This window comes from Symphalangus syndactylus, chromosome 12 (assembly GCF_028878055.3).
Source record: "Symphalangus syndactylus isolate Jambi chromosome 12, NHGRI_mSymSyn1-v2.1_pri, whole genome shotgun sequence".
Taxonomy (NCBI): Eukaryota; Metazoa; Chordata; class Mammalia; order Primates; family Hylobatidae; genus Symphalangus; species Symphalangus syndactylus.
This window is the reverse complement of record NC_072441.2, coordinates 46,034,912-46,059,796: the sequence shown is the minus strand read 5'-3', so window position 1 is coordinate 46,059,796 and position 24,885 is coordinate 46,034,912. Positions and strand designations below refer to the sequence as shown.

The 24,885-nt window shown below is 38.1% G+C and overlaps 1 protein-coding gene and 1 long non-coding RNA gene across 7 annotated transcripts in view; one reads left to right on the top strand and one right to left on the bottom strand.

Annotated features, from left to right (window-relative positions):
* Positions 1-1,730, top strand: part of LOC134734107 (uncharacterized) — a 72,121-nt gene extending 70,391 nt beyond the window's left edge. Inside the window, exon 3 of the long non-coding RNA XR_010117480.1 lies at positions 1,649-1,730. This is a non-coding gene — a long non-coding RNA (uncharacterized lncRNA). The remainder of the gene's footprint in view (positions 1-1,648) is intronic.
* The window catches only part of RPAP2 (RNA polymerase II associated protein 2), a 137,825-nt gene that overhangs the window by 70,345 nt on the left and 42,595 nt on the right, over positions 1-24,885 (bottom strand). For 3 of the 6 annotated variants that reach the window (XM_063625484.1, XM_063625485.1, XM_063625486.1), the window contains exon 11: positions 20,776-20,844. In XM_063625484.1, the coding sequence (XP_063481554.1) occupies positions 20,776-20,844 (69 nt within the window). Of the gene's footprint in view, positions 1-2,215; positions 2,418-13,446; positions 14,804-16,090; positions 16,738-20,775; positions 20,845-24,885 lie in introns of those variants that run through there. The other 3 variants (XM_063625487.1, XM_063625489.1, XM_063625488.1) reach the window with 3 other exon arrangements.

Below are 24,885 nucleotides of genomic sequence, written 5' to 3'. Positions count from 1 at the left end.
GGTGGGAAACTTTCTAAATTGGAGCTAGAGAGCTTTTCCTGAATGCCAGTTCTTTCCTAGTTGTTCCCTTTGTGGCAGGAAAGATCTCAACAACTCAGTCAAACCTAAGAAGCTATCGTGATTTCCAAGTTTGTTAAATTTTTTTTTTTATGAGACTGACTTGTTGGTCTTCAACCTTTCTGTGAAGTTGCAGGAAGTGTTGAGGCTCAAGTGACTTTCTTAAGGTCATGTAAGTCAGTAAAAGATGAACAAATAACCCCAGAAGTACTCCCACTAGTCTACACTTCTAACCGCTAGACCACACAAGTTCACATGTCTGATTCATTTTAAGAACTGAGTAGATCTTACAATTTTCAAAGACCCACTTGGATATACTCTTCACATAATTTTTGAAATCTGTCATAACCAAATAAAACATGTAAATGAAAACCAATAATTCTGCTGTTTCTAATTCATCCTTCCTTTGTGATAGTCAAGAGGAACCTTTCAACACTATTAACGATTTTAGAAGAAAGCTAAGTACCTCTAACCAAGCAAATCCTGGTATATGCGCTAAGTCAACTGATTTAGCACTTCTCTACTTAGCACACCAATGTGCACCAGAATTAAGACAGTGGTTCTCAATTCTGCCTGCACAAATTAGAAGCACTTGGGGAACTTAAAAAATTCTTATGCCCATGCCCCACCCAAGACCAATGAATCAAAATCTTTGAATCAGCCATTAGTATTTTTTTAAAACCTCCCCATGTAATTCTAGTGTATAGCCAGTGTTGAAAACAACTGATGTGAAGCTGTGTTAACTTTCTGAATTGAATAAATTTATGTAGTTCTGTTTGTTTGTTATACTTGTTAACTACACTTTTGGAAGAAATCGGATAGTAAAGAAAATGAGATTTTTATATAAATGTGTAACAAAGCAGAAGGGCCCAATGAGAGGTCTTACTTAAGGGCGTTTATACAAGGGAGGTACTATTTCTGCCTGTGGGGTGTTAAGGAAGGCTTCTAAGGAGTTGGTAACATTTGAACTGGATCTTGAAGGCTAGAATAGGCAGATATGAAAAGAAAATAAATTTCAAGCATAGGTCAAGTCCTATTAAAGATGCTTGTGGGGGAAACAGTCAGTGGACATAATGTGAAGACATAAACGGGGAAATAAGGTGAATAGGTAAGTTGGGGCCACTTCTGAAGGGCCTTGAATTTCATGCAAAACTATGTGGTGGGAGCTGGGAAGTCACTAAGTTTCTGAACAAAGGCCTGCCTTGATCAGAGTTAAGCTTCAGTGAGATGATTTTTAAAGTTAGAGGGAAGGATGGACTAGTTGAATGAAGAGACACACGGTGAGGAGACCTGCTTGGGAGGGCTATAATTGCAGCAGTCTAGGCAAGTAATGAAGGCCTAATGTGGGTTAGTAGCAGTGGGAATGGAGAAAGCTAACTGTATACAGAACTAAAAGGACTTAGCAATTGATTAGATATGAGAGATAAAGAGAAGCACAATTCTGGGTAATTAGGAGGATACCAGTGCCACCAAAAGGGGCCATTTGAAAGGCAAAATGACTTCATCTCAAATTTGAGAGTTTGAAATGCTTGGGAGATGTCCAAATGAAGGTGCCCAGCAAAAAATAAAAAAATTTTGGTCTACAATTTAGGAGAGATGTCAGAGCTGAAGATACCATTTTGGGGGAGAAACACAAGAATTATTTGATTAGGATGACCAATTTTCTTTCTAAGGTAACTCTGCTTTTCTTATTATATTTGTCTTTATTTTTTGAACTAATATCTCATTAGTACTCTTCCAAACCTCTTGCATCCTTGCCTTAGCTTTTCTACCTAGCAAAACCTACGCCGAGATAAATGTTGCAATCTGCTTTCTCCACACCTATAATAGATGGCTGGAAACTACTGGTGGTATGGGGATATGGGGAAGAAGGGAACCCTGAAGGTTGATACTACTACAAATCCATGATCTGTAGCCTCATCTGGATACTTAATGTCACTTGTCAATTTTCTCTCACCCTGAATTAGCTCCTTTTCTAGATCCTCTCAATGACTACTCCATTATCATTACAGTTGACCCCTGAGCAATGCAGGCATTAGGAACACTCACCCCCTCCCCCATGCAGTTGAAAATCTGTATATAACTTTTGACTCCCCAAAACTTAACTATAAATAGCCTACTGTTGACCAGAAGCCTTAGAGACAACATAAGCAGTCGATTAACACATATTTTATGTTATACGCTTATAATAAATATTACATATTGCATATGTAAGGATATGTATTAGATCCTTAGAATAAAGTAAGCTAGAGGAAAGAAAATGTTAAGAAAATCATAAAGAAGAGAAAATATATTTACTATTCATTAAGTGGAAGTAGATCATCATAAAAGTCTTTATCCTTGTCTTCACATTGAGTAGGCTGAGGAGGAGAAGGAAAAGAAGTGGGGTTGGTCTTGCTATCTTAAGTGTGGCAGAGGTGGAAAAATATCCGCATATAAGTGGACTTGTATAGTTCAAACCCATAAACCCATGTTGTTCAAGGGTCAATTGTGTTTTCACTCTTTATACAACCGTAACTTCTGTACTCTTAGAACAGAACCTCATACCCTACTTCACTGAAAAATGAAGTTGTTAGGCATGATGTAAAAATCTCTCCCTTCTACCTATAAATGTATCTGCAGCCACGCTGTTCTTCACTTCTTTTCTTCCTGTCTCAGAAGATGTAGTATTTCTCTCCCGTTCACACTATTCCATCTGCCTGTGCCATGATCACATTTCCTTGTGCCTCCTCTGAGACCTGCCCTGTTCCATCATGTGTATCTACCTTGCCCGCAGCTTCAAATTATTTTTCTTTATTGGCTCCTTCTCCATACCGTATGCTTAAGTCTGTTTCTATCCAAAACAAATGGTTACTGTTCAATCTCTTTCCTACCCTTATCATCAGGTTCCTCAAAAGAGAAGCCAACGTTTACTGACTCCACTTCCTTATCTTAACTTGAGATGTAGGGGTTCATATACTCCTTCAAATTATAAAAAGGGCTTTTATTTTTTCAAATGTGCATTTTTCCCCCCCAGGAGAAGGAGTATAGATTTTACTCCAACTTTCAATGTATAACCTTCTATCTCAATATATAACCTTGGCGGCAAAGAATTAGCTAGTGGCACTTAATTTTATATGTTTGGGAACTTGATTTTGGAGCATGTAAAAGTTGTGTAAGTCTTAGTGTTTTAGAGCAACATTTTTTTCTGCACTGAAACTAGAATAATACTAGTTATAACCTGGCAGTTGCTTTATTCTCGAAACATTTTTGCAGTGCAGCAGATTTGTCACTCATTGCAATGAAAAACCTGTAAGTGATAAAAAACATTATAATGTGGGGCCTCAAAACTCACTGAAAAGAAAATCAGTAAATAAATAAAATGGAAATAGTCCTGGAGATTCAATTACTGTAATGTCTTTTCACCACCACAGAAATTGCAGGTGTTCACCAAGCAGTTTTGAGCAGTTTCTGAAGTGCTTTTTCTGCACTTGGAATTTTCAACGTTAAGCCTTGTGTATTCTGATATGTTCCCATCTTTAAGGCAGATTATACTTGAGCTGTACTAAAATGACAAACAGCCAAATCCCAAACTCATTGAAAGTGAATGGTGGGACAACACAAACAGCCAATAGTGAGAACCAGAAAATTCCAGGCTCTTTTTCACCATTCTGGCTTGTAAAATCTGCTTTAAAACTTTGTAAAAATATTTAAACAAGGAATAAAATGGAAGTATTTGAATTTTGCTTCCAAAAACCACAGGACTTTATTGGTTAACTGGAATTATCAGAATGAGAAAAGCCAGAGGCAGAAAGAATATTTAAAAGCTGTTGAGTCTCTATAATATACAATCTAAATGGAAGTGTTTAACAACAGAGAAGAAAACACAGTCAGTGATCAGGATCTTGAATTGAACGAGCACTCTTAATACACCTGGGAATAATTCTTTTCTCCTTATAACTTTCATTCAAGTTTGCAAGGCTATTTTTTAAAATACATTCAGTAAAACTAGTTAAAGGAAGAGTTTGCCTCTTGAGTAAAAAATTTCCATTAGGATCCATTAATATTTGATAAATGCTTCCAATTCAATGAACAAATATCAACATGTAAAACATTTAAAGAATTCTCCAGAATTGTATCTGTGATGCATCAGATAAATAACTAAAAGACTTAGTGCCACCTCTATCGACCTGGTGATTAACTGCTCTATAACCAATTCTTCTATTTTGTCAGTCCACAGAAGAGAAAACAGTTACATCCATGGAAGATAAAAGCAATATTTGGAATAAGGTTTTGAAACAAAGAAACATTTAAAAAAGTTAAAGTGTTTACTAGTTTTATAACTAATGAATTAAAAGATAATCTCACATTAACATCTAACTTTGTTTTTTGTTAATTTTATTAAAGATTTTATAAAAATTGTATTTGGAAAAAGGCAATGCTGGATTTGGTTAAAAGTAGCAATTCTTTTAAGGCTAAATAGTCACATCTTTATCAGACTGTATTCACATGGGAAAATATGAATCATTATAGAGATTACATCTCTATAATGAAAGTCTTTTCTTCAGTCACAATAGTAAGCAACTATTTTTGTTTTTTTCACGTACAATGCAATTTTACCAGTGTTACCAAATCTATGCCGTAAGTCCATAATATCAACAATAATTTATCCAAGTTTTTCCCATCCATTCATTCTTTTGATGTATCAACAAATATTCACTGAATGCTTACTAAGTGCTAGAGTAAGTGCTTGGCACTAGGAAGACAAAAGTAATCCAGACAATGTCCTTGACTGTATGGAGATTATGTTTTGGTAAGAAAACTGCTTCAAATTCACCTCACTTACTATAGATATCTTTCCTGGTTTAGCACTGTTTACATATTGTCCAAACACAATATTGGATAAATGGAAATTCTCTTATTCTCATGTAGAAACTTACGTGTGTGTGTGTGTGTGTGTGTGTATGCTTTTTTTTTTTTTTTTTTTTTTTGGTAAATTACATGTTTATGTTCCTAAAACCGACTTGTGGGTCATGGAAGGTGAGAAGGCAGGGGAAGGTAAAAGTCATGAATATGAGAAAATAAATGTTAGTCACCGTAATTAAACACAGTGGCTGTACAACTCAAGCTCAGAAATGCCTAAATTAATTCTCCTAGGGGAATAATTGACCTGTGGAGAAAGGGGGGTGAGAATCAATCAGAGCCAGAATGAAACTAATAATACAGTAATGAATGTAACAGTAATGAAAATTAATAGTACAGGTTTTTGGGAGCTGAAATATACAAGGTTTGGTTCCTGCACTTTTGAAATTAAGAACAGAGGCAAAATGTTACCAAATAACACTGACATTTAAGACAAGGAGAGAGAAATATGTGGCAGATATGTAGGAAAGTGGGTGAAAGGAGTTAGGAAAGAAAAAGAGGCAACTACACCTTTGATGTCATTCCCAGTCTCTTCATGGGCCACATTCCACCACTTACCCTCTAGTTCTTCCAGCCTTGCCTGTCTAATGTTTCCTTCCCCTCTGCTACCAAAGTGTTCAAACTTCCACTGTCCTGAGAATCTTCTGACAATTTATCATATCATATTGGATTATAAACCCCCTCTCCTTTCTGCTTTTGCCAACCATAAGAAAAGAGTAGTTGGCATTTGCTCCGTCTAGTGCCCCAACACCATATGTAATACTATAGCAGCCTTTGCAATCTGGTCTCCACTCCTATCATTCTGTAGAAACTGCTTTCTTGAAGGTTACCCACACCACCTAATTGCCAGGACCACAGCCCTTAGTCCTTATTCTCATTCTCGTTCAGCAGAGAGCAACTACTTCATCTCTAGAAAGGTAGTTACTACATTTTGCTTGACACTTAAAACTTACTTTGGACTCTTTAACAGTGTTCTGGTTGATTACATACCTGTCTGAGGCACACTGCAGTGCAAAGTACATGTTTTGAAGTCAGATAGGGTCTGAGTCTGAATCTCAGCTCTGACCTTGGGCAAAGTATATGTTTTTACAGAGCCTATTTCTTCCATTGGTGAGTGGAACACTACCACTTACCAGACTGAATTGTGAGAATCAAATGAAATAATGTAGAGTCTAGCACGGTGTTTGCGTTTAGTTGGTGCTCAAAGTGTCTGTTTCCCCTCCCTCCCCTTTTCTGCTTTCTCTGTATTCTTCAGGCATCCTTGGCCTTGATCCAGCTGTCCCACAAAGTTCTGTCCCATCTTGACTCTGCATTTAACATCCTCTGCCTCTTGCCATCTCATCCATCCCAATGCTGACACCAAAATCTAGGTCTCTGATTTTCATCACCATTCTTCAGCTCTAGTTCCACATTTTCAACTCCTGTCAGGGACCCATCTAACTGATAATCTGCCTAAATCTTAAATTGAACAGGAAGTCTCAGCACTTGCAAAACAGGTATAAAACCAAGTGCATCGCCAGGCACGATGGCTCATGCCTATAATCCCAGCACTTTGGGAGGCCAAGGCGGGTGAATCATCTGAGGTCAGAAGTTTAGGACCAGCCTGGCCAATATGGTAAAATCCTGTCTCTACTAAAAATACAAAAATTAGCCGGGCATGGTGGCGCATGCCTGTAATCCCAGCTACTTGGGAGGCTGAGGCCGGAGAATTGCTTGAACCTGGGAGGCGGGGGTTGCAGTGAGCTGAGATTGTGCCATTGCACTCCAGCTTGGGCAACAAGAGCGTAACTCCGTCTCATAAATAAATAAATATATAAATAAATAATAAATAAAAACAAATGCATCATCTCTTCCAGTCAGTTCTTCCTACCTACTTCCCAGAAGGCATCAGTATCTTCACAGCTACCTGTCTTAGTATCTTAAAATTATGTTTGACTTTCCCCAGCTTTTCAAAATCCTGTGGATTCTAGAGCTGTAGTGTTTCTCATAATTTGTCTCTTCCTTTTCATTTCATTGCCTCATTGCTCTTTGTTTAACTAGGCTGTTACTAGTAGAGGCTTTGAGAAAATCAGTTCCATAAAAGGTGGGGGCAAGATACAGAACGCAAAGGATTAATGAGAAGCACTGGAATTACTGAGAGCAGACATGCTCTTCAAGAAGTTTGGTAGGTGAGTGGATGATAGCCTGATGTCAAGAACAAAGGATGGATCTATTTGTTTTTCCTGTTTTGTTTTTTTAAAATTTAAAGATGAATAGGCTGGGCATGGTGGGTCACACCTGTAATCCCAGCACTTTGGGAGGCTGAGGTAGGGGATCACTTGAGTTTAGGAGTTCGAGACCAGCCTGGGCAACAAAGTGAGACCCCATCTCTACAAATTTTTTTTTTTTTTTTAAGCTGAGCATGATGGTGCATGCCTATGGTCCCAGCTACACGGGAGGCTGAGGCAGGAGGATCACTTGAACTCAGGAGGTTAAGGCTTTAGTGAGCTGTGATTGTGCCACTGTACTTTAGCCTGGGTGACAGAGCGAGACCCTGTCTCAAAAGGAAAAAAAAATAAAGATGAGCCAGCCCCTAAAAACTTTAAGTACAGTGAGACAAGCATACATTAATCAAGTAATCATACAATTAAATATAAAACTGAAAACAGGGTAAGTGCTAAGAAAGAAAAGTATATAGTGTTGTGAAGCCCTATGTATAGAGATATTTTATCTAGTCAGGGAAGTCAGGGAAAGTTTCTTGAGGAGGAAACACTTCCTCAAGTTCTGAAAGATGAAGAGGAATTAACCAAGGGAAGAGGGGAGAGAACGTTCTGGACCTGTGTGCTACAGTGGTAAAGACTATGAGAAAGATATGAAAGAAGGTCAGAGTGACAGGAATGGGAGAACAAGGTAGGATGGTGTGAGATGAGGCTGGAGAAGAAAGAAGGGCTAGACCACAGGGGTATGTAGGCCACAATAAAAAGTTTTTCTTTAAGAGCAACTGAAAGCCTTTGAAGGGCTGACGCAAGGTGGAAGATAGGATCAGATTTGACTCCAGATCTCTGCAAGACTAACCTTCCTAAAACCAGATTTTATGATGTTATTCTACTCAAAACTTAAATGAAAGGAGGATCACTTGAACCCAGGAGTTTGAGGTTACAGTGGGCTATGATCACGCCACTGCACCGCAGCCTGGGCAACAGGGCGAGATCCTGTGTCTAAAACAAACAAATGAAACTCCACAAAAAACAAAAACAAAAAATTTAAATGGCTTTCATTACCCACTGAATTAAGTTTATCTGCTATTAAAGAATTTATCTCAGGGGCAGGGTATGGTGGCTCACGCCTGTAATCCCAACACTTTGGGAGGCCCAGGCAGGCAGATCACTTTAGGCCAAGAGTTCGAGACCAGCCTGGCCAACATGGCAAAACTCCGTCTCTATTAAAAATACAAAAATTAGCTGGGTGTGGTGGCGCACGCCTATAGTCCCAGCACTCGTGAGGATGAGGCACGAGAATCACTTGAACCCGGGAGGCAGAGGTTGCAGTGAGCCAAGATCATGTCACTGCACTCCAGCCTGGGCAACAGAGACTGTATCTGAAAACAAAAAAAATAATCTATCTGTACAATAGACCCAACCTTTCCTTCTAGTTATCAGCCTTATCTTGCTTTTTTCACGCTATAGGTACTTCCTAGAATCCTCTCATCTGTTCTATTTCTTGAAATATTTTCTGTCTTTTGAACCCATCAACTTTGTATGCCCCCCAAACAGATCTTTTACTTCTGTTATAACCTCCCAATTGAAGTCTTTTACTTCTTTGAATCCCAATAATATTTTGTGCCTTTTCTTTTTTGGCATTTAACACATTCAATTTTTTATTGTAGCTACTTGTGCACATGATTTCTCCCTTTCCTCAACCTCCAGTAGGCTGTAAAGTGTTTGAGGGAAAGGGATTTGTTTAATCTTTGTATTCCCTACAGGGTCTAAGACACAGTCTTATTCATAGCATTGCTCAATAAACATCTGGTGTGTGTGTGTGTGTGTGTGTATGTGTGTGTATGTAATTCTTTTTTTTTTTTTTTGAGACATAGTCTTGCTCTGTCACCCAGGCTGGAGTGCAGTGGCGCAATCTCAGCTCACTGCAACCTCTGCTTCCTGGGTTCAAGCGATTCTCCTGTCTCAGCATCCTGAGTAGCTGAGATGACAGGCGGTCCCCACCATCATGCCTGGCTAATTTTTGTATTTTTAGGAGAGACGTACTTTAACCATGTTGGCCAGGTTGGTCTTGAACTCCTGACCTCAGGTGATCCACCTGCCTTAGCTTCCCAAAGTGCTGGGATTACAGGTGTGAGCCACTGCACCTGGCCCATTTTTTAATGAGATAAAAAAAGTAGAGAATGAAAAAGGACAATGGGCCAGGTGTGGTGGCTCATGCCTGTAATCCCAGCACTTCGGGAGGTTGAGGTGGGCAGATCACTTGAGGCCAGGAGTTCGAGACCAGTCTGGCCAACATGGCAAAACCCCATATCTACTAAAAATACAGAAAAAAAAAAAAAAAAATTAGCCAGGAGTGGTGACACACACCTGTAATCCCAGCTACTTGGAAGGCTGAGGCAGGAGGATTGCTTGAACCCAGGAGGCAGAGGTTGCAGTAAGCCAAGATCAGGTCACCTGTACTGCAGCCTGGGTGATAGAGAGAGATTCTGTCTCAAAAAATAAAAATAAAAAAAGGAAAACGTTATTCCGGAGCTATTTTTTAAAAAATTCCTTAAATGTGATTTGAAGAATCAGAAACTCTCACATAAAATAACTTTCTAGACTTTTCTATTCATTGTTGATACTTATTCCCAAAATAAAATATAAATAATAGGCTGGGCATGGTGGCTCACACCTGTAATCCCAGCACTTTGGGAGGCTGAGGCAGGTGGATCACTTGAAACCAGGAGTTGAGACCAGCCTGGCCAACATGGTGAAACTCCATCTCTACTAAAAAAATTAAAAAATAAATAAATAAAATAAAATGTAAAGAATAAATTGGGTGAGGAAAAAAAGGCCCACAGTTGGAGTGAGGATTCTGTAAATAGAACAGTTTTAAAACATATTTTAACATTTAAAAAATTAATTTACACATTTCATTTTGCTCTTTACTACCTTTATTATAATGTGCAGATACTAAACCACTCCACGTTCTCCTTTTGCATTTGAGTAAAAGTTCCATATCTTTGACATGAAGAGCAATATAGTTTCAGTATCCCTTATCTAAAATGCTTGGGACCAGAACTGTTTTGGAGTTCGGATTTTTTAGAATTTCGGAATACTTGCATTATACTTACTGGTTGAACATCCCTAATCCAAAAATCCAAAATCTGAAACACTCCAACGAGTATTTCCTTTGAGCATCATGTTGGTGCTGAAAAAGTTTTGGATTTTGGAGCATTTTGGATTTTGGATTTTTTTTTTTTTTTTTTTTTTTTTTTTGAGACGGAGTCACGCTCTGTCGCCCAGGCTGGAGTGCAGTGGCGCAATCTCGGCTCACTGCAAGCTACGCCTCCCAGGTTCACGCCATTCTCCTGCCTCAGCCTCTCTGAGTAGCTGGGACTACAGGCGCCCGCCACCACGCCCGGCTAATTTTTTTGTATTTTTTAGTAGAGACGGGGTTTCACCATGGTCTCGATCTCCTGACCTCGTGATCCGCCCGCCTCGTCCTCCCAAAGTGCTGGGATTACAAGCGTGAGCCACCGCGCCTGGCCGGCTTTTGGATTTCTAATACTTAACCTGTATAATGTCAACTAAAGTCTGCACTAGAAAGATAAGGCATCTTGGGGGTGTTCCTCTCATTTTCTTAAATGAGTACTCTGAAATCTTTCCATAGAAAGAGTGACTGACTAGTACTTCCCTGCCAAGCTTATGATAGAGATACCTAACAAAGTATAACACTTGGACAGTGTCACCATGGAACTCCGTTTGCAAAATTAAATTGTTTCCTATGCCAAATATATTCATCTTTATCTCTTTCCAAAGCCTTTGATATATTGCATGAAAACAGTTTCTTACTTTTTACACCTCATACTTGAATTAGCACTACCAACTTGATTTAACCTGGATTTAGTCCAATCCCTCATACTGCCAACAATAATAGTCAATGAAGTTAAGTAACTTGTACAAGGCTACACTGATAGTTAGGAACAAAAATAGGATATATCCAGAATGAGACTGAGTTTAGGGTTTCAAGAGACCTTTGTATAGTTAAAGGTAGTCTATGGGGTAGAATAATTATATTTAAAAAAAACATAATGTTAAATAAAAATTAATGACATAAGGACAAGGTGGGAGGATTGCTTGAGCTCAAGACCAGCCTAGGCAATGTGGTCAAACCCTATCTCTACAAAAATAATAATAATAATAATAATAATTAGCTGGGCATGGTAGCATGTGCCTATAATCCCAGCTACTTGGGAGGTTGAGGTGGGAGGATTGCTTGAGCCTGGGAGGCAGAGATTGCAACGAGCTGAGATCGTGCCACTGCACTCCAGCCTGGGTGACACAGAACCTGTCTCAAAAAATAATAATTACATAAATTAAAATTGCATTTATTTAATTTTAGGCACAAAGCTAATGTCCCCAAATTTGAAAAACCAAGAGGCACGTGAGGTTAGTACCATTAAAGGACTTCTAGGAGAAACAAAAAAAGTAGACAAGAAGAATATACTATTAAGAAGTATGTCACTATGAACTTTCCATTTCAGAACTACTATCTAGAAAACAGAGATAAAAACTTTGATTATAAGAAACTATGATAGCCAAATAAAATAAAATGTTTTTCTTATAACAGATGGTTTATGTCCTGTTAATGTTTGCATTTAATGCTTTAGGTTTACCCATTAATAAGGAAGCGGGGATGCTTTCCACTGATATTTCTAATTCAAAAGAAAAAAGTTCTTTGTAACTCACTTTGTGGTGATATATTACACACAGGTTTGTTTAAAGGGCTGGGTTACAGTGACTTTACAACTTTATATCTAATTCCTGTTTGTGACAGATCTATAGAACAGCTTGGCAGATGAGTGCTGGAAAAGCTTTTCTTCATCATTGTTGCCTTGTAACAGTTCTCTCAGAATAGTGTCTCCAGCTTTTTTTCAATACTCTAAGATTGAAATGTAATCAACTATGGCTTCCACATACAATGATTATCACACCCTTATAGTGGCAGAGCCCGATGCTGGGGGTAACAGTTCCCTTAAGCTTCATGCTTCCTAGCTCTCAGGGAGCTCAGTTAGGATGTGATGATGGCACTAGCAGATCTAGGGACTGGCTCCTAAAATCAAGGCTGTGATTTGCAAGGGCCAACTGCTGCTAACTGCTGTCATCACCACCACTGCTGCTGCTTGGGATAGTGAAGTTGGAGTGCACATCTTTTTGCCCAGGATCCTTGGTGACTTTTAATGTGGAGTATGGCCTGAAGTTGGAGACACTCAACTACTTATGAATAAAAAAAGAGTAGCATTATAAAACTGCCAAAGATATAGGGAATTCTGTGGGGAAAATTATTGTAGAAAATTGGCTTTGATTAAAAATTTAAACAAGTATTATTTCTTTAGAAACTATCTAGATTCCCATATAGCTCTGTTGGCTGAGGGCAAAGTTATTTCAATTTAAAAATATGTTTTTCTTACATAAACTCTCAGCAATAAGTATGGGAATGTATAGAAATAATCTAATTATTGCTTAATCCTCAGTAAACAGGTAAATATTTAAACTTCACAATGACAAAGGTGATAGGATAGTAAATATCATAAGATAACAAATTGAAGATTTATATAAGCAAGAAACAAAAAATGAATTTTATGGATACTGAGGAATCCAAAAGAATACCAGTAGCTACTGTTCAGACATTTATATGGTTTCAAATTGAACACTATGAACACCATAACCTTTGTTTGTAGCTGGAAAGTACTCATTTTGCGTGTATAGTAGAAATTCCTAAAACATAAGAAATTGATGTTACATGTCCATGAAAGCCTAAAATCAATTAGATTAGGCATATTTAAGTTTTGGGGAAACTGCATATATAAGCCTTTAAAATGACTACTGGGTGTGAAGCAAGATGAGATAACTTGTAAAGTTCAATCTTTGGAGCCCTCATACATTGCTAGTGGAAATGTAAAATGATAAAACCACTGTGGAAAATACTTTGGCAGTTCTTTAAAAGGTTAAACAGAGTTATCATATGACCCAGCAATTCTACTCCTAGGTATATACCTAAGAGAACATAAAACATATGCTCCCTCAAAAAAATCTTTACATGAATGTTTATAGCACTGTTATCCATTAAATAGCAAAAAATGGAAATAACCCAAATGTTTGTCAACTGATGAATAAACAAATGTGGTATATCCATACAATGGAATATTATTTGGCCATAAAACGGAATGAAGTACTATTACATACTACAAAATGGATGAATCTTGAAAACATGTTAAGTGAAAGAAGCCAAATACAAAAGGTCATATATGATTCCATTTATGTGAAAAGTTCAGAAATAAATAGGTAAATCTGTCAAGATAAGAGAATGGATTTATGGTTGCCAAAGGATTGGAGGAAGGGAAATTGGGACTGAACTAATAGATAGGAGGTTTCTTTTTTGGGTGACAGAAATGTTCTGGAATTAGATAGTGGTGATAGTTGTACAACATAGTGAATATACTAAAAACCAGTGAATTGTATATTTTATATATTTTAAAATATACAAATGGTGAACCGTATATTAATTTTATCTCAACTTTAAACAGCTCAGTTAAATATAAAAATTCCATAATTGTAAGGAAATATAAAAAAGTAATTTCAATGACCTTCAAATATGGTCTCAGATACCTAACATTAAATTTGGACTGTTAAGGGAAAGAGTTGGGAATACTTGTAACCAATAAATTTCTAAGGAACCATCTCTTTGTTTTTCATGGTATGTTCCCAGATTTTTCTGAGGAAATTAGTGATAGGCAGGCTTTAAAAAAAACAGCCTGCTGAGGCAAAAGCCTTAGTCACATCTTTCCATTCAGGCCTGGTAGCCCTAGGGAAGTGACTCTCCAGAGTATCTATCTGTATGATGGTTACCTAAAGTGGCTGCCCATGTCCAGTGATGGCTTTTGTTTAGCGATCATAGTCAAGTTGAGCTTGTTTAAATACCATTTCCCAGGACTTACGTGCTACTCCCCGAACGATAGGAATACTCAAAGCTTTTAGAGAGAATAAACTATTGTATGGTCTCTGCCTAGGAAACAGGCCACAGTTCACTGGAAACAGCCAGTTCAGATAAATAAAATGAAAGCAGACATTTTTGGAGATGGTCTTGAAAGCTTTCCATTAGAGAACATCAAGGGCATAGAACTAGGAATAGCATGTATCCATGTTAGACTACTACAAGTCACTTTATCCTCTATCCTTTCTGAGTAATACAAAGTATTCATCTCCTTCATTGGATAACCAAATAATTCACACAGAACACAACACACACCTCTCTCCCTGGCCAGCAAGAGACATTTGACTCCTATGATACAGTTGACCATAGACCATCAGAATACAAAGTAGTGGCTTATTTACAAAGCTTTTATATTAAACTTGGGTGGAAAAGTTACATTTTAAGTATAAGCACTCTTGAGGAAACCTGATTCCCACTTCTGGCACATAGGCTGCACATAAAGGAACTCAGGCCAGTCAAGCTGCTTCTCGATAGCATTCTATATGTCTTCTCTTTGGCTGCCAGTTTTGGTCTGGACGTTTCCCTGTATTTCTCAGTTTTAGGTCACCATCAGCACAGTCCACTCTTGTGTTACAGGCTCAAGTATATTGACAGAGGTCACAGAAGACTGGGGAAGACCAAGAGCAAAGGGAAGAGGGAAGGAGTAAATGGGACAGAAGCTGAGTGATGTGTCCTATGGCTAGAAAATCTTCTCAAAATACCAGTTAAATCTTCTCAAAAAAGCTATTCTGAATACTGTGACCATGATTAAAAGTGCTTCTTTACTTTCTGGTTTCTTATATTGTAGGTAACATGGAATTATGAGGAATATAAAAACAAATATATACCTTGATACCACATCATAAAATATAATTTTATGCAATTCATTATGGTCCTTTTTTTTTTTTTTTTTTTTTTTTTGAGACAGAGTCTCACTCTGTCACCAGGCTGGAGTGCAGTGGCACAATCTTGGCTTACTGCAACCTCTGACTCCTTGGTTCAAGCGGTTTTCCTGCCTCAGCCTCCCAAGTAGCTAGGATTACAGGCACGTGCCACCACACCCAGCTAATTTTTGTACTTTTAGGAGAAATGGGATTTCACCATGTTGGCCAGGATGGTCTCAATCTTCTGACTTCGTGATCCACCTGCCTCGGCTTCCCAAAGTGCTCACAGGCGTGAGACACTGCGCCCCGCCTACTGTCCTTTCTAACTTCAAAATATATAAATACATAAATAAGCTTTACACAGTACAGTATATAGGTACCAAATATTTATAGAAGACTATCTTTTATTTTGAGACAGTCTTGCTCTGTCGCCCAGGCTGGAGTACAGTGGCGCCATCTCAGCTCACTGCAACCTTTGCCTCCTGGGTTCAAGTGATTCTCTTGCCTCAGCCTCTGGAGTAGCTGGAACTACAGGCAACCCCACCATGCCCGGCTAATTTTTGTATATTTAGTAGAGATGAGGTTTCACCATGTTGGCCAGGCTGGTCACAAACTCCTGACTTCAACTGATCCGCCTGCCTCAGCCTCCCAAAGTGCTGGGATTACAGGCATAAGCCACTGCACCTGGCCTATAGAAGACTATCTATATATACTTATATACATTTTATTAAAAGTCATGCATCAAAGATTGTGGAGAGAGCCTAACATCTCAATAGGGCATATTTAGTTAAGAAAATCAGGTTCAACTCTATATTATTTCACTATATAGTACCTTTTCCAGGAACAAAATCAGATCTAAGAGTAAAGTCTGATAAACTTCAACTAAGATGCAAAATTACAACCAAGTACTTAAGCAATAAATCTGGGCAATTATCAGGTTATTTTATTGCACTTCTAATGAGTTCTTTAAAAAAAAGCCAATCAATTATCACTGTTATATATGTTCCATGTATAAGGAGTGCTTGAGAGTCTTTAATTATAACATTTATTAAATAAGAATAAGAAGACATTTTTAAAAGAATTAAAGGAACATTAATTCCTTCATAAATGTATAGTGCTTAAGCTCTGCTTTAAAAGGTCTTTCCATGTGCTCTTGGGTAACCACTTAGGGTCTGAATTCATAGTATAAATATCAATAAATGTTGCAATCACAATAGTAATTCAAGTCCCATGGAATCAGTGAGAAACCTAAATGAAGTGGGAATGGGTCATGATGTATTTTCTTATGGGATGCATTTCATTGAGTGTGCAGTGATCAACTGTACCAACTCTGATCAGATTTTTTTCTGAGATATGCAAATACAATTTCCATCAGTATACATTGATAAATTACATGTTATGGTCCAAATTATTATTATTATTTGAGATAAGGTATTGCTCTGTTACCTAGGCTTGAGTGCAGTGGCACGATTATGGCTCTCTGCAGCCTTGATGTCCTGGGCTGAAGCGATCCTCCCACCACAGCTTCCCTAGTAGCTAGGACTACAGACATATGCCACCATGCCTGGCTAATGTTTTTATTTTTTGTAGAGACAGGTCTCACTATGTTGCTCAGGCTGGTCTTCAACTCCTGGGCTCAAGCAATCCTGCCTCAGCCTCCCAAAATGAGCCACTGCACCTGGCACAGATTTTAAAAATGTTAATACATCTGTGAAAGAACAACGAAAGTCACCAGGAGAAGATGGCTTGCTACCAAAACTCCTTATTTCCTTTAAGAATAAAGGTGTGAAAATTCAAGACTCAGTTTTATTTATGTTATCCTGGACTATCATGTTTTGGTCAAAATGTTGATTTTTTTCCCCCTTTAACAAGAGTTAGACTTGTGGCATTATAGCAACATACTAATACAATTATATATAGGTGTATGTATGTATCCTCTTCTAAGAGTTCACATGAGGAATTCTGAAAGCTTTCATGGATTAAACAAATGCTATTATAGTAATACTAAAACTTAGCAATATTCATATATAAAGAACAGTTCTATTAAACATATTATCTTATATTCATCTTAAGTGACAACTGCCATTTAGAATCTTTTGCCTAGCTATAAAGACTTATAAGCAGTTTGTTTTTAAACATGAATTCCAGAAATGTCTACAAGTTGTGACTTAAAAATTCCATTGGAAATTTGAGAGTAGATGTGAAAATTTTCTGAATAGGATAATTATTTTTAAAAAAGACATACACCCATGTATGCCTATAGTCAATGTTAGTGGCAATAAGCTAAAAGGCTGAAAGATGGGGTTACTTCTCCACAAATAATGTGTGCATGTGTTTCGTCCTTTCTCTTTATATGTGCATGTCTCTGGGTTTCTAAAGTCTCCATATTTTTCACTGTAAAGCTATTTATCCAATGCTGGCCCTCATGCCTGCTTTTGCTTTCCCCAATGACAAAATGCCTTCTCTAAAATGTAATTGTGAAACTGTAAGGGGGAGAAAAGGGGTGGAAATACACATTAAAGTATAATTATACTTTATAGAAGTCAATGGAGTTTTAACATGATGAATATGTATTTTAATTTTATCCCTAACTTGTACAGTAGTATTTGCTGTAAAAAGGTGACAAATGGACAAAGCTGGAGATAAAAAAGTCTATCAGTTGAGCCACAGATTTCCAGTGGGGGCAGAAATATGAAAAGCTAAAGGGAAATTTCTTTTTTTTTTTTTTTTTTTTTTTGAGACGGAGTCTTGCTCTGTCACCCAGGCTGGAGTGCAGTGGCGCGATCTCGGCTCACTGCAAGCTCCGCCTCCCGGGTTCACGCCATTCTCCTGCCTCAGCCTCTCCGAGTAGCTGGGACTACAGGCGCCTGCCACCACGCCCGGCTAATTTTTTGTATTTTTGGTAGAGACGGGGTTTCACCGTGGTCTCGATCTCCTGACCTCGTGATCCGCCCGCCTCGGCCTCCCAAAGTGCTGGGATTACAGGCGTGAGCCACTGCGCCCGGCCTCTAAAGGGAAATTTCTGAGAAAAGAGGAAATAAGAAAATAATATGGGGCAGGAGACAGAAGTCTTAGAAGCTGATGATCAAAAGAATAGGGAGATTCAGCTAGTGAAGATACAGAATGTGCAAATGCAGAATGAAAAGAATCTGCAAGGAAGGCCTAGAGCAAAAGTTAGAATTATCAGAAAACAAGATTTCAAAGGCAAAAACCTAGGAAACACCACTTGTCTTGGTGTCTATAGTGACCAAAGATTTTTAAAGAAGCCAAAAGGGTTTCCCCTAACTGGGGAAGATTTTAGTTGTCCAGTTGACCAATGACTAGGAGAAGGAAGGTTAGATGTAGAGGTAGGGATTAGGGCATAACGAAAGAGAGAAGGGATGCAAGGTGAATGACAAAAGCAAATAGTGTTTACTGCTACAATTTCAAGATTGAGTGCCCTAGGCCGGATGCAGTGGCTCATGCCTGTAATCACAGCACTTTGGGAGGCCGAGGCGGGTGGATCACAAGGTCAGGAGTTCGAGACCAGCCTGACCAACATGGTGAAACCCCAACTCTACTGGGCATGGTGGCAGGTGCCTGTAATCCCAGCTACTCAGGAGGCTAAGGCAGGAGAATCGCTTGAACCCGGGAGGCAGAGGTTGCAGTGAGCTGAGATTGTGCCATTGCACTCCAGCCTGGGCAACAGAGTCAGACTCCATCTCAAAGAAAAAAAAAAGATTGATTGCCCGATTGCCCAATATGAAACATGCAATACACTACAGTAAAATGTGTGCAATTTGTTCCGTGAATTCAATTAAGGCACAATTTTTACGGGTCACTGACTCTTGAAATAAGAGGTTCCCTACATTATATCCAAAGTTAAAAAGAAGTCAAACAGTGCATAAAAGGACTAGCAAAGCTTTCAGTATTTTGTGCCACATGGATGCCTCTATTAAAATAAAACACTAGAGAGGTTTACTTTTGTATGGAATAATCATATGAAATTTTAATGGTTGCCTTTATTATTTCATTTTCCATACTTTTTCAGTTCTTTGCTATATATTTTAGATAAGATGTGGCAAAAACTTAATCCAAAAACAGTAGGACTTAATGTGTCTTCAGTAAGCAGTGCTCATGACGATAATACTTTCAGTAAGTGGCTTAGAAAGCAAGATTCTGAGATTAGTGCTGAGCCTAGGCCTCTGACTTGTCAACCAAAAAAGTTACTTCTCCCTTTAGTATAATGAATTGCAGAAGTACAGTTAAACAGTTGTCTATAAGGGTTTATTAGCAGGCATATGATCTGGTGGGTGAGCAGAGATACTGATATTTTCTTTGCCAGTGACCAAAATATTTACAAATTTCATAAAATGGAAAGAACTTTCTAAAAAATTAATAAGATCTGTTTCACAAATTACCAATTCAGCTGGAACACTGAATAGTAGAAATGACAAAAGATTTGTTCTTATGGTTGATAAAAAATTTATATCAGGGTATTCAAGTAAAGTTATTTTCTATGTTCTGATTTAATGAATCATGTGGGTTGCATCTAGTTGGGTGACACAGATTCTGGCTCACTGAAGCCTACTCTAATGCTTCTCAGCACAGCCTTCCTAGGGACAGTAAAGCCAGAATAACATGTCAGACTGAAGTAATATCAAAGAAAGAGAAAACAGGGCTGGAGAGGCTATGAGATTGATTCATAACACTTTTTGACCTGTGAGTGTCTGGTAAGTTTTCAATGTCCTATGGGCTTCAATGACCTCTAACAAGCACCAAGCAGCAACAGTAATGCAATAATGAATGATCCTCAAAAGAAGAATTTTACAATTCAAGCTGAAAAACACTACACTTATTAAATAGTTTTAACGCTATTGATAAATAGCCTTAGAAACCACTAGTGGTTTCTTAAAAGCTGAATGAGTATTAAATGTTTTATACATGCTTTTGTAGTAAGCATCTGGTTTAGTTCCTTTAAACCTGTCAGATTTTAAAAAGGTACATTAATTTGAAAAACTTTTTTGGTGCTAATAAAGTATGTTGAAAAACAAAATAATATTAGATACGTAAAAATACAGATGTAAAATAATAAAGCCCATTCAATGTTAATAGACTACTAAAAATGAAACTAAAAGACTATTCTGTATATACTCCACATGAGGATATTTGTCTCTTTCAAAGATGATAACAGGCTGGGTGTGGTGGCTCATGCCTATAATCCTAGCACTTTGGGAGGTAGAGGCAGGTGGATCTCTGGAGTCCAGGAGTTCAAGACCAGCCTGGGCAATATAGCGAGACACTGTCTCTACAAAAAATACAAAAATTAGCCGGGCATGGTGGTGTGTGACTGTAGTCCCAGCCACTAGAGAGGCTGAGGTGGGAGAATTGCTTGAGCCTGGGAGGCAGAGGTGGCAGTGAGCCGAGATCACGCCAGTGCACTCCAGCCTGGGTGACAGAGCGAGACCCTGCCTCAAAAAAAAAAAAAAAAAGATGAAAACAAATAGTATTTGTAAAGAATAAGGTATTCAGAAGAAAAGATGGTAAAAAATATAGGAATAATTACATATCATTTTACATAAAAATTGTTTTCTTACATAGGAAAGGAAAATAAGGCACAAAATAGAGGTATGATATTTTCCAAGGCAGTTTACAAAATCAGTGGATCACTTTGTTTTTCCCTAATCAATATGCTTCACATTTAGTATTTAGAGTTAAAATCTGAGAGAGTACTTACAATGACAGCAACACCATAGCAATTAAAGTCCATTCCGCAGGTTTGTGTATAATATTTCTATTTGTTAACCTGAAAGATAGATAACATTTATCCAAGGAGTGTTACCTTTAAATAAACTTTCTATTTCTTTCTAGATAACATCAGATTTATAATAATGTGCCAAAGAAGCACTGTTGTTTTTTAAATACTTGTTATATTTGACAGGAAAGAGTCAATAGTATAATAATGTGGCTCAATAGTCACTATCTGATAATGGCCATCTCAAAAGGAAGTGTTCCAGCCCCACTTTTATATGTTTGTAATAATATTACTACTAGACAAGATAAGCATATAAGAACAATGTGGGAAACTAAATTGCTTGATTAAAACACACACATCCCCAACAAACATACTCATAATATTCTCTATGCTTTCCCCTAACCAAGCAATTCCTCCCCTCCCTTCCCCTCTTTCCCTCCCTCCCTCCGTCCCTCCGTCCCTCCCTCCCTCCTTCCCTTCCTTCCTTTCTCTCTCTCTCTCTTTCTTCTCTCTCTCTTTTTTTTTTTTAAAGAAATGGGGTCTTGCTATGTTGCCTGGGCTGCAGTGCAGTGGCTCTTCATAGGCATGATCATGGTGCACTGTAGCCTTGAATTCCTGGGCTCAAGAGATCCTCCTGACTCAGCCTCTTGAGTAGCTGGGACGACAGGTGCATGCCGCTGTGTCTGGCTTAAGGTAAGCAATTTCTGATTTTAATTTTACTTCATCTTCTGTACTTTTCCATCTGGTGCTAGGTTGGTAGCAGGCAATTAAGGCATATTATAATCCATAATTTACAGAAATGAGAGTCGGCTTAATAAATTATAAGAATAGGTCTTTATTAAAGAAAACTTAAGTTTTTAAAAAAATCAGAAGTAAATTTTATCACTTAGCCATTAATGGCAACAAAAAACTCTGTAGTCATCTTAGATTCTCAGAAAGCATTTAGAAAGATCACTCTAAATTTAAAAATTATATAAATCAATAAGAAAATATCAGCCAATACATAAATGGTAAAGGATATGAACAGGGAACTTATAGAGGAGGAAATTTGAAATGGATAGTAAAATTTGAAAAGCTCAATCTCACTAATAATTTGAGAAATTAATATAAAGACAATAATTCACTCCATCCACCTGGAAAAATGAAAGACTGACAATACCAAGCGTTGGTGAGGATGGGAAGAAATAGTGCCTTTAACACACCGTTGATGTGAGCAATTGAATGACAATTTGGCAATATCTAATAAAGTTGAAAATGCATATAAACAGCCCAGCTATTTATATACTTCTAGATATAAAGCCTAAAAATACTCTCACTTATACATAAAAAAATGTGTGTGAAGGTTGTTAATGCAACTCTGCTTATAATAGAAAAATAAACTGTGGCATATTTATAAAATATTAAATAGCTGTTAAAATGAATAAACTAGATTTACATATTTTGCTCATAATTTTGAATGAAAGAAAGCAAACATCGTATGGCATTTTTTTTTTTTTTTAGACAGAGTCTTGCTCTGTCACCCAGGCTGGAGTGCAGTGGCATGCTCTCAGCTCACTGCAACCTCCACCTCCTGAGTTCAAGCAATTCTTCTGCCTCAGCCTCCCAAGCAGCTGGGATTACAAGCATATGCCACCACGCCTAATTTTTGTATTTGTGTAGAGGTGGGCTTTCACTGTTGCCCAGGCTGATCTCTAACTCCTGGCCTCAAGTAATCCACCCGCCTCGGCCTCCCAAAATGCTGGGATTACAGGTATGAGCTATGGTGCCCAGGTGGTATAGCATTATTTATATAAATCAAGAACAGACTAAATACTAAATATTGTTTATGGCAGTAAACATATAAAAAAAAGACTAGAAGGATACACATCTACTTCACAGTAGCAGTTGCTTCTGGGGAAGAACGAAGAATGGATTGGGCAAGGGAACAAAGGGGACTGACTTCATGCCCTCTTCCTCCTTTGCATCAGCTATTCCGTCCATCTGAAACGATCTTCTGCCAGGTAAGTTTCCTTATGTCATCTTTGCAATAAGGCCTATCTGGACCACAGTATTAAAAAGTACAACTTGCCCTCTACCTCCCAAACCCAGTACTCCTGACCTCCTTATTCTGCTATATGTTTTTCTTTTTTTTTCCATACCACTTATTGCCTTCTAATATATAATTGTTGTTTATTTTCTGTTTTTTCTTGTCAGAGGGCAAGAGTCTTTGTGTACTTCACTATTTATTCCAAGTTTCCAAAACAAGTGGCTGGCAGTCAGTAGGCATTCAATTAATACTTTCTGAATAAATTAATTATAATGTTTTCTTTAAAATATATACCTGAATCAAATTTTAGAAAATATTAAAATCTATTAATTCTGAGTGGAGGATATATTTTGTTACATTAATCTGAATTTTCCCCATCATTTTCCAAAATTTAAAAAAGCCTAGATGATAGAAAAAGGAAGTACAGTATATAATGGTTAAGAGTCTGAAAGATATGGGTTTAATATCCAGATCTGTCCTCAGTAGTGTTTTATTTTGGACACATTGTTTGATGGCTGTGAAACTTACTTTGGTAAAATAAGGACAATAATATCATCCACCTCACAGGGTTCTTGTGAGGATTAACTGTACAAGAGACAGCCATACTGCCAAATCCAACGGACATTTCGCAACCCTCATCTTAATCTGTCCAGCACTTGACAATCACTCCCTTCTCCAGGAAACATTTTCTTCACCAGGTTTTCACTTGCCTGGTTCCCCCACCTCTCATGAGCAGTCTCCTTGGACCTTTTAATACTGGAGTGTCCCAGGGCCTCTGGCCTTAGGTCTCTTCCCTCCTATATAAACAAACACTCTTTCCCTTGGTGATGTTATCCAATCTTACGACTTTAAATATTAGAAACTATATGCTGACAACTCTCAAATGTGTTACCTCTAGTCTGGACCTCCTCCTTGAATTCCAGATTTCTATATCTAAGGGTCCACTTGACACTTCTACTTGGATGTCTAATAGGCATCTCAAAATTTGGTAGAGCCAAAATTGGGCTCCTCATCCTTCCCCCAAAACTAAGGATGGTGTGACACTCTTATCTCAGTAAATGGCTGACCCTATCCTTCCAGAATCTAGTTGCTCAGGCCACAAATCTTATGGTTAAACTTGACTCTCTCACATCCCATGTCCAGCCAGTCATCAAATCTAATGATTCCACCTTCAAAATAGGATCTGATCACTTCTTATTACCTCCACTGCTTTCTCTTCAGCCACACCATTTCTTACCTAGATTACCAAAATAGCCCTGGCTATTTCTAGCTGTATTGGTCTCTCTGCCTCTGCCATCTGTTGTAATTGTCAACTTGGCAGCCAAAATGATGCTGTTAAAAAATGTGTGTTAGATCATGTCATTCCTCTGTTCAGAACCTAGCAATTACCCTCCATCTCGCTCAGAGTAAAGGTCAAAGAATGATCATAGCTACAAGGCCTATACAGTCTGTACTACACCCAACCCCAATCCCATACTTCTCTGACCACATATCTCTCTACTCTTGCCTCTGCTCATTTCTCTAGCCTCACCAGCAACCTAAATATTCTGTGAATACACCAGGCCTGCTCCTGGTTTAGAGTCTTTGCACCTGCTATTCCTTGTCTGCTGTAGTTTCACAGACAGCAACACAGCTTGCTCCCTTACCTCCTTTCGGGTCTTTACACAAACAGTATCTTCTCAATGAAGTCTTCCCTAACTAGCCTATTAAAAAGTGCAACTTTCTCCCTCCTTAGTACTATCTGATTTCCCTGCTTCAAAGGAAAAGGGCATATTTTTGTACTCCCTCTATTAGAATGTAAGTTCCATGAGTGAAGGGATTTGTCTGTTTTGTTCACTGATGTACCTGTAGCAAATAAAACAGTATCTAGCATATAGCCAAAGGAGCTAGCTCAAATAAGGATAAGCATATAGGAATAAAATGACAAAAGAATAGAATTTCCTTTCCTGGCCGGGTGTGGTGGCTCATGCCTGTAATCCCAGCATTTTGGGAGGCCAAGGCAGGCAGATCATGAGGTCAGGAGTTCGAGACCAGCTTGGCCAACATGGTGAAACCCTGTCTCTACT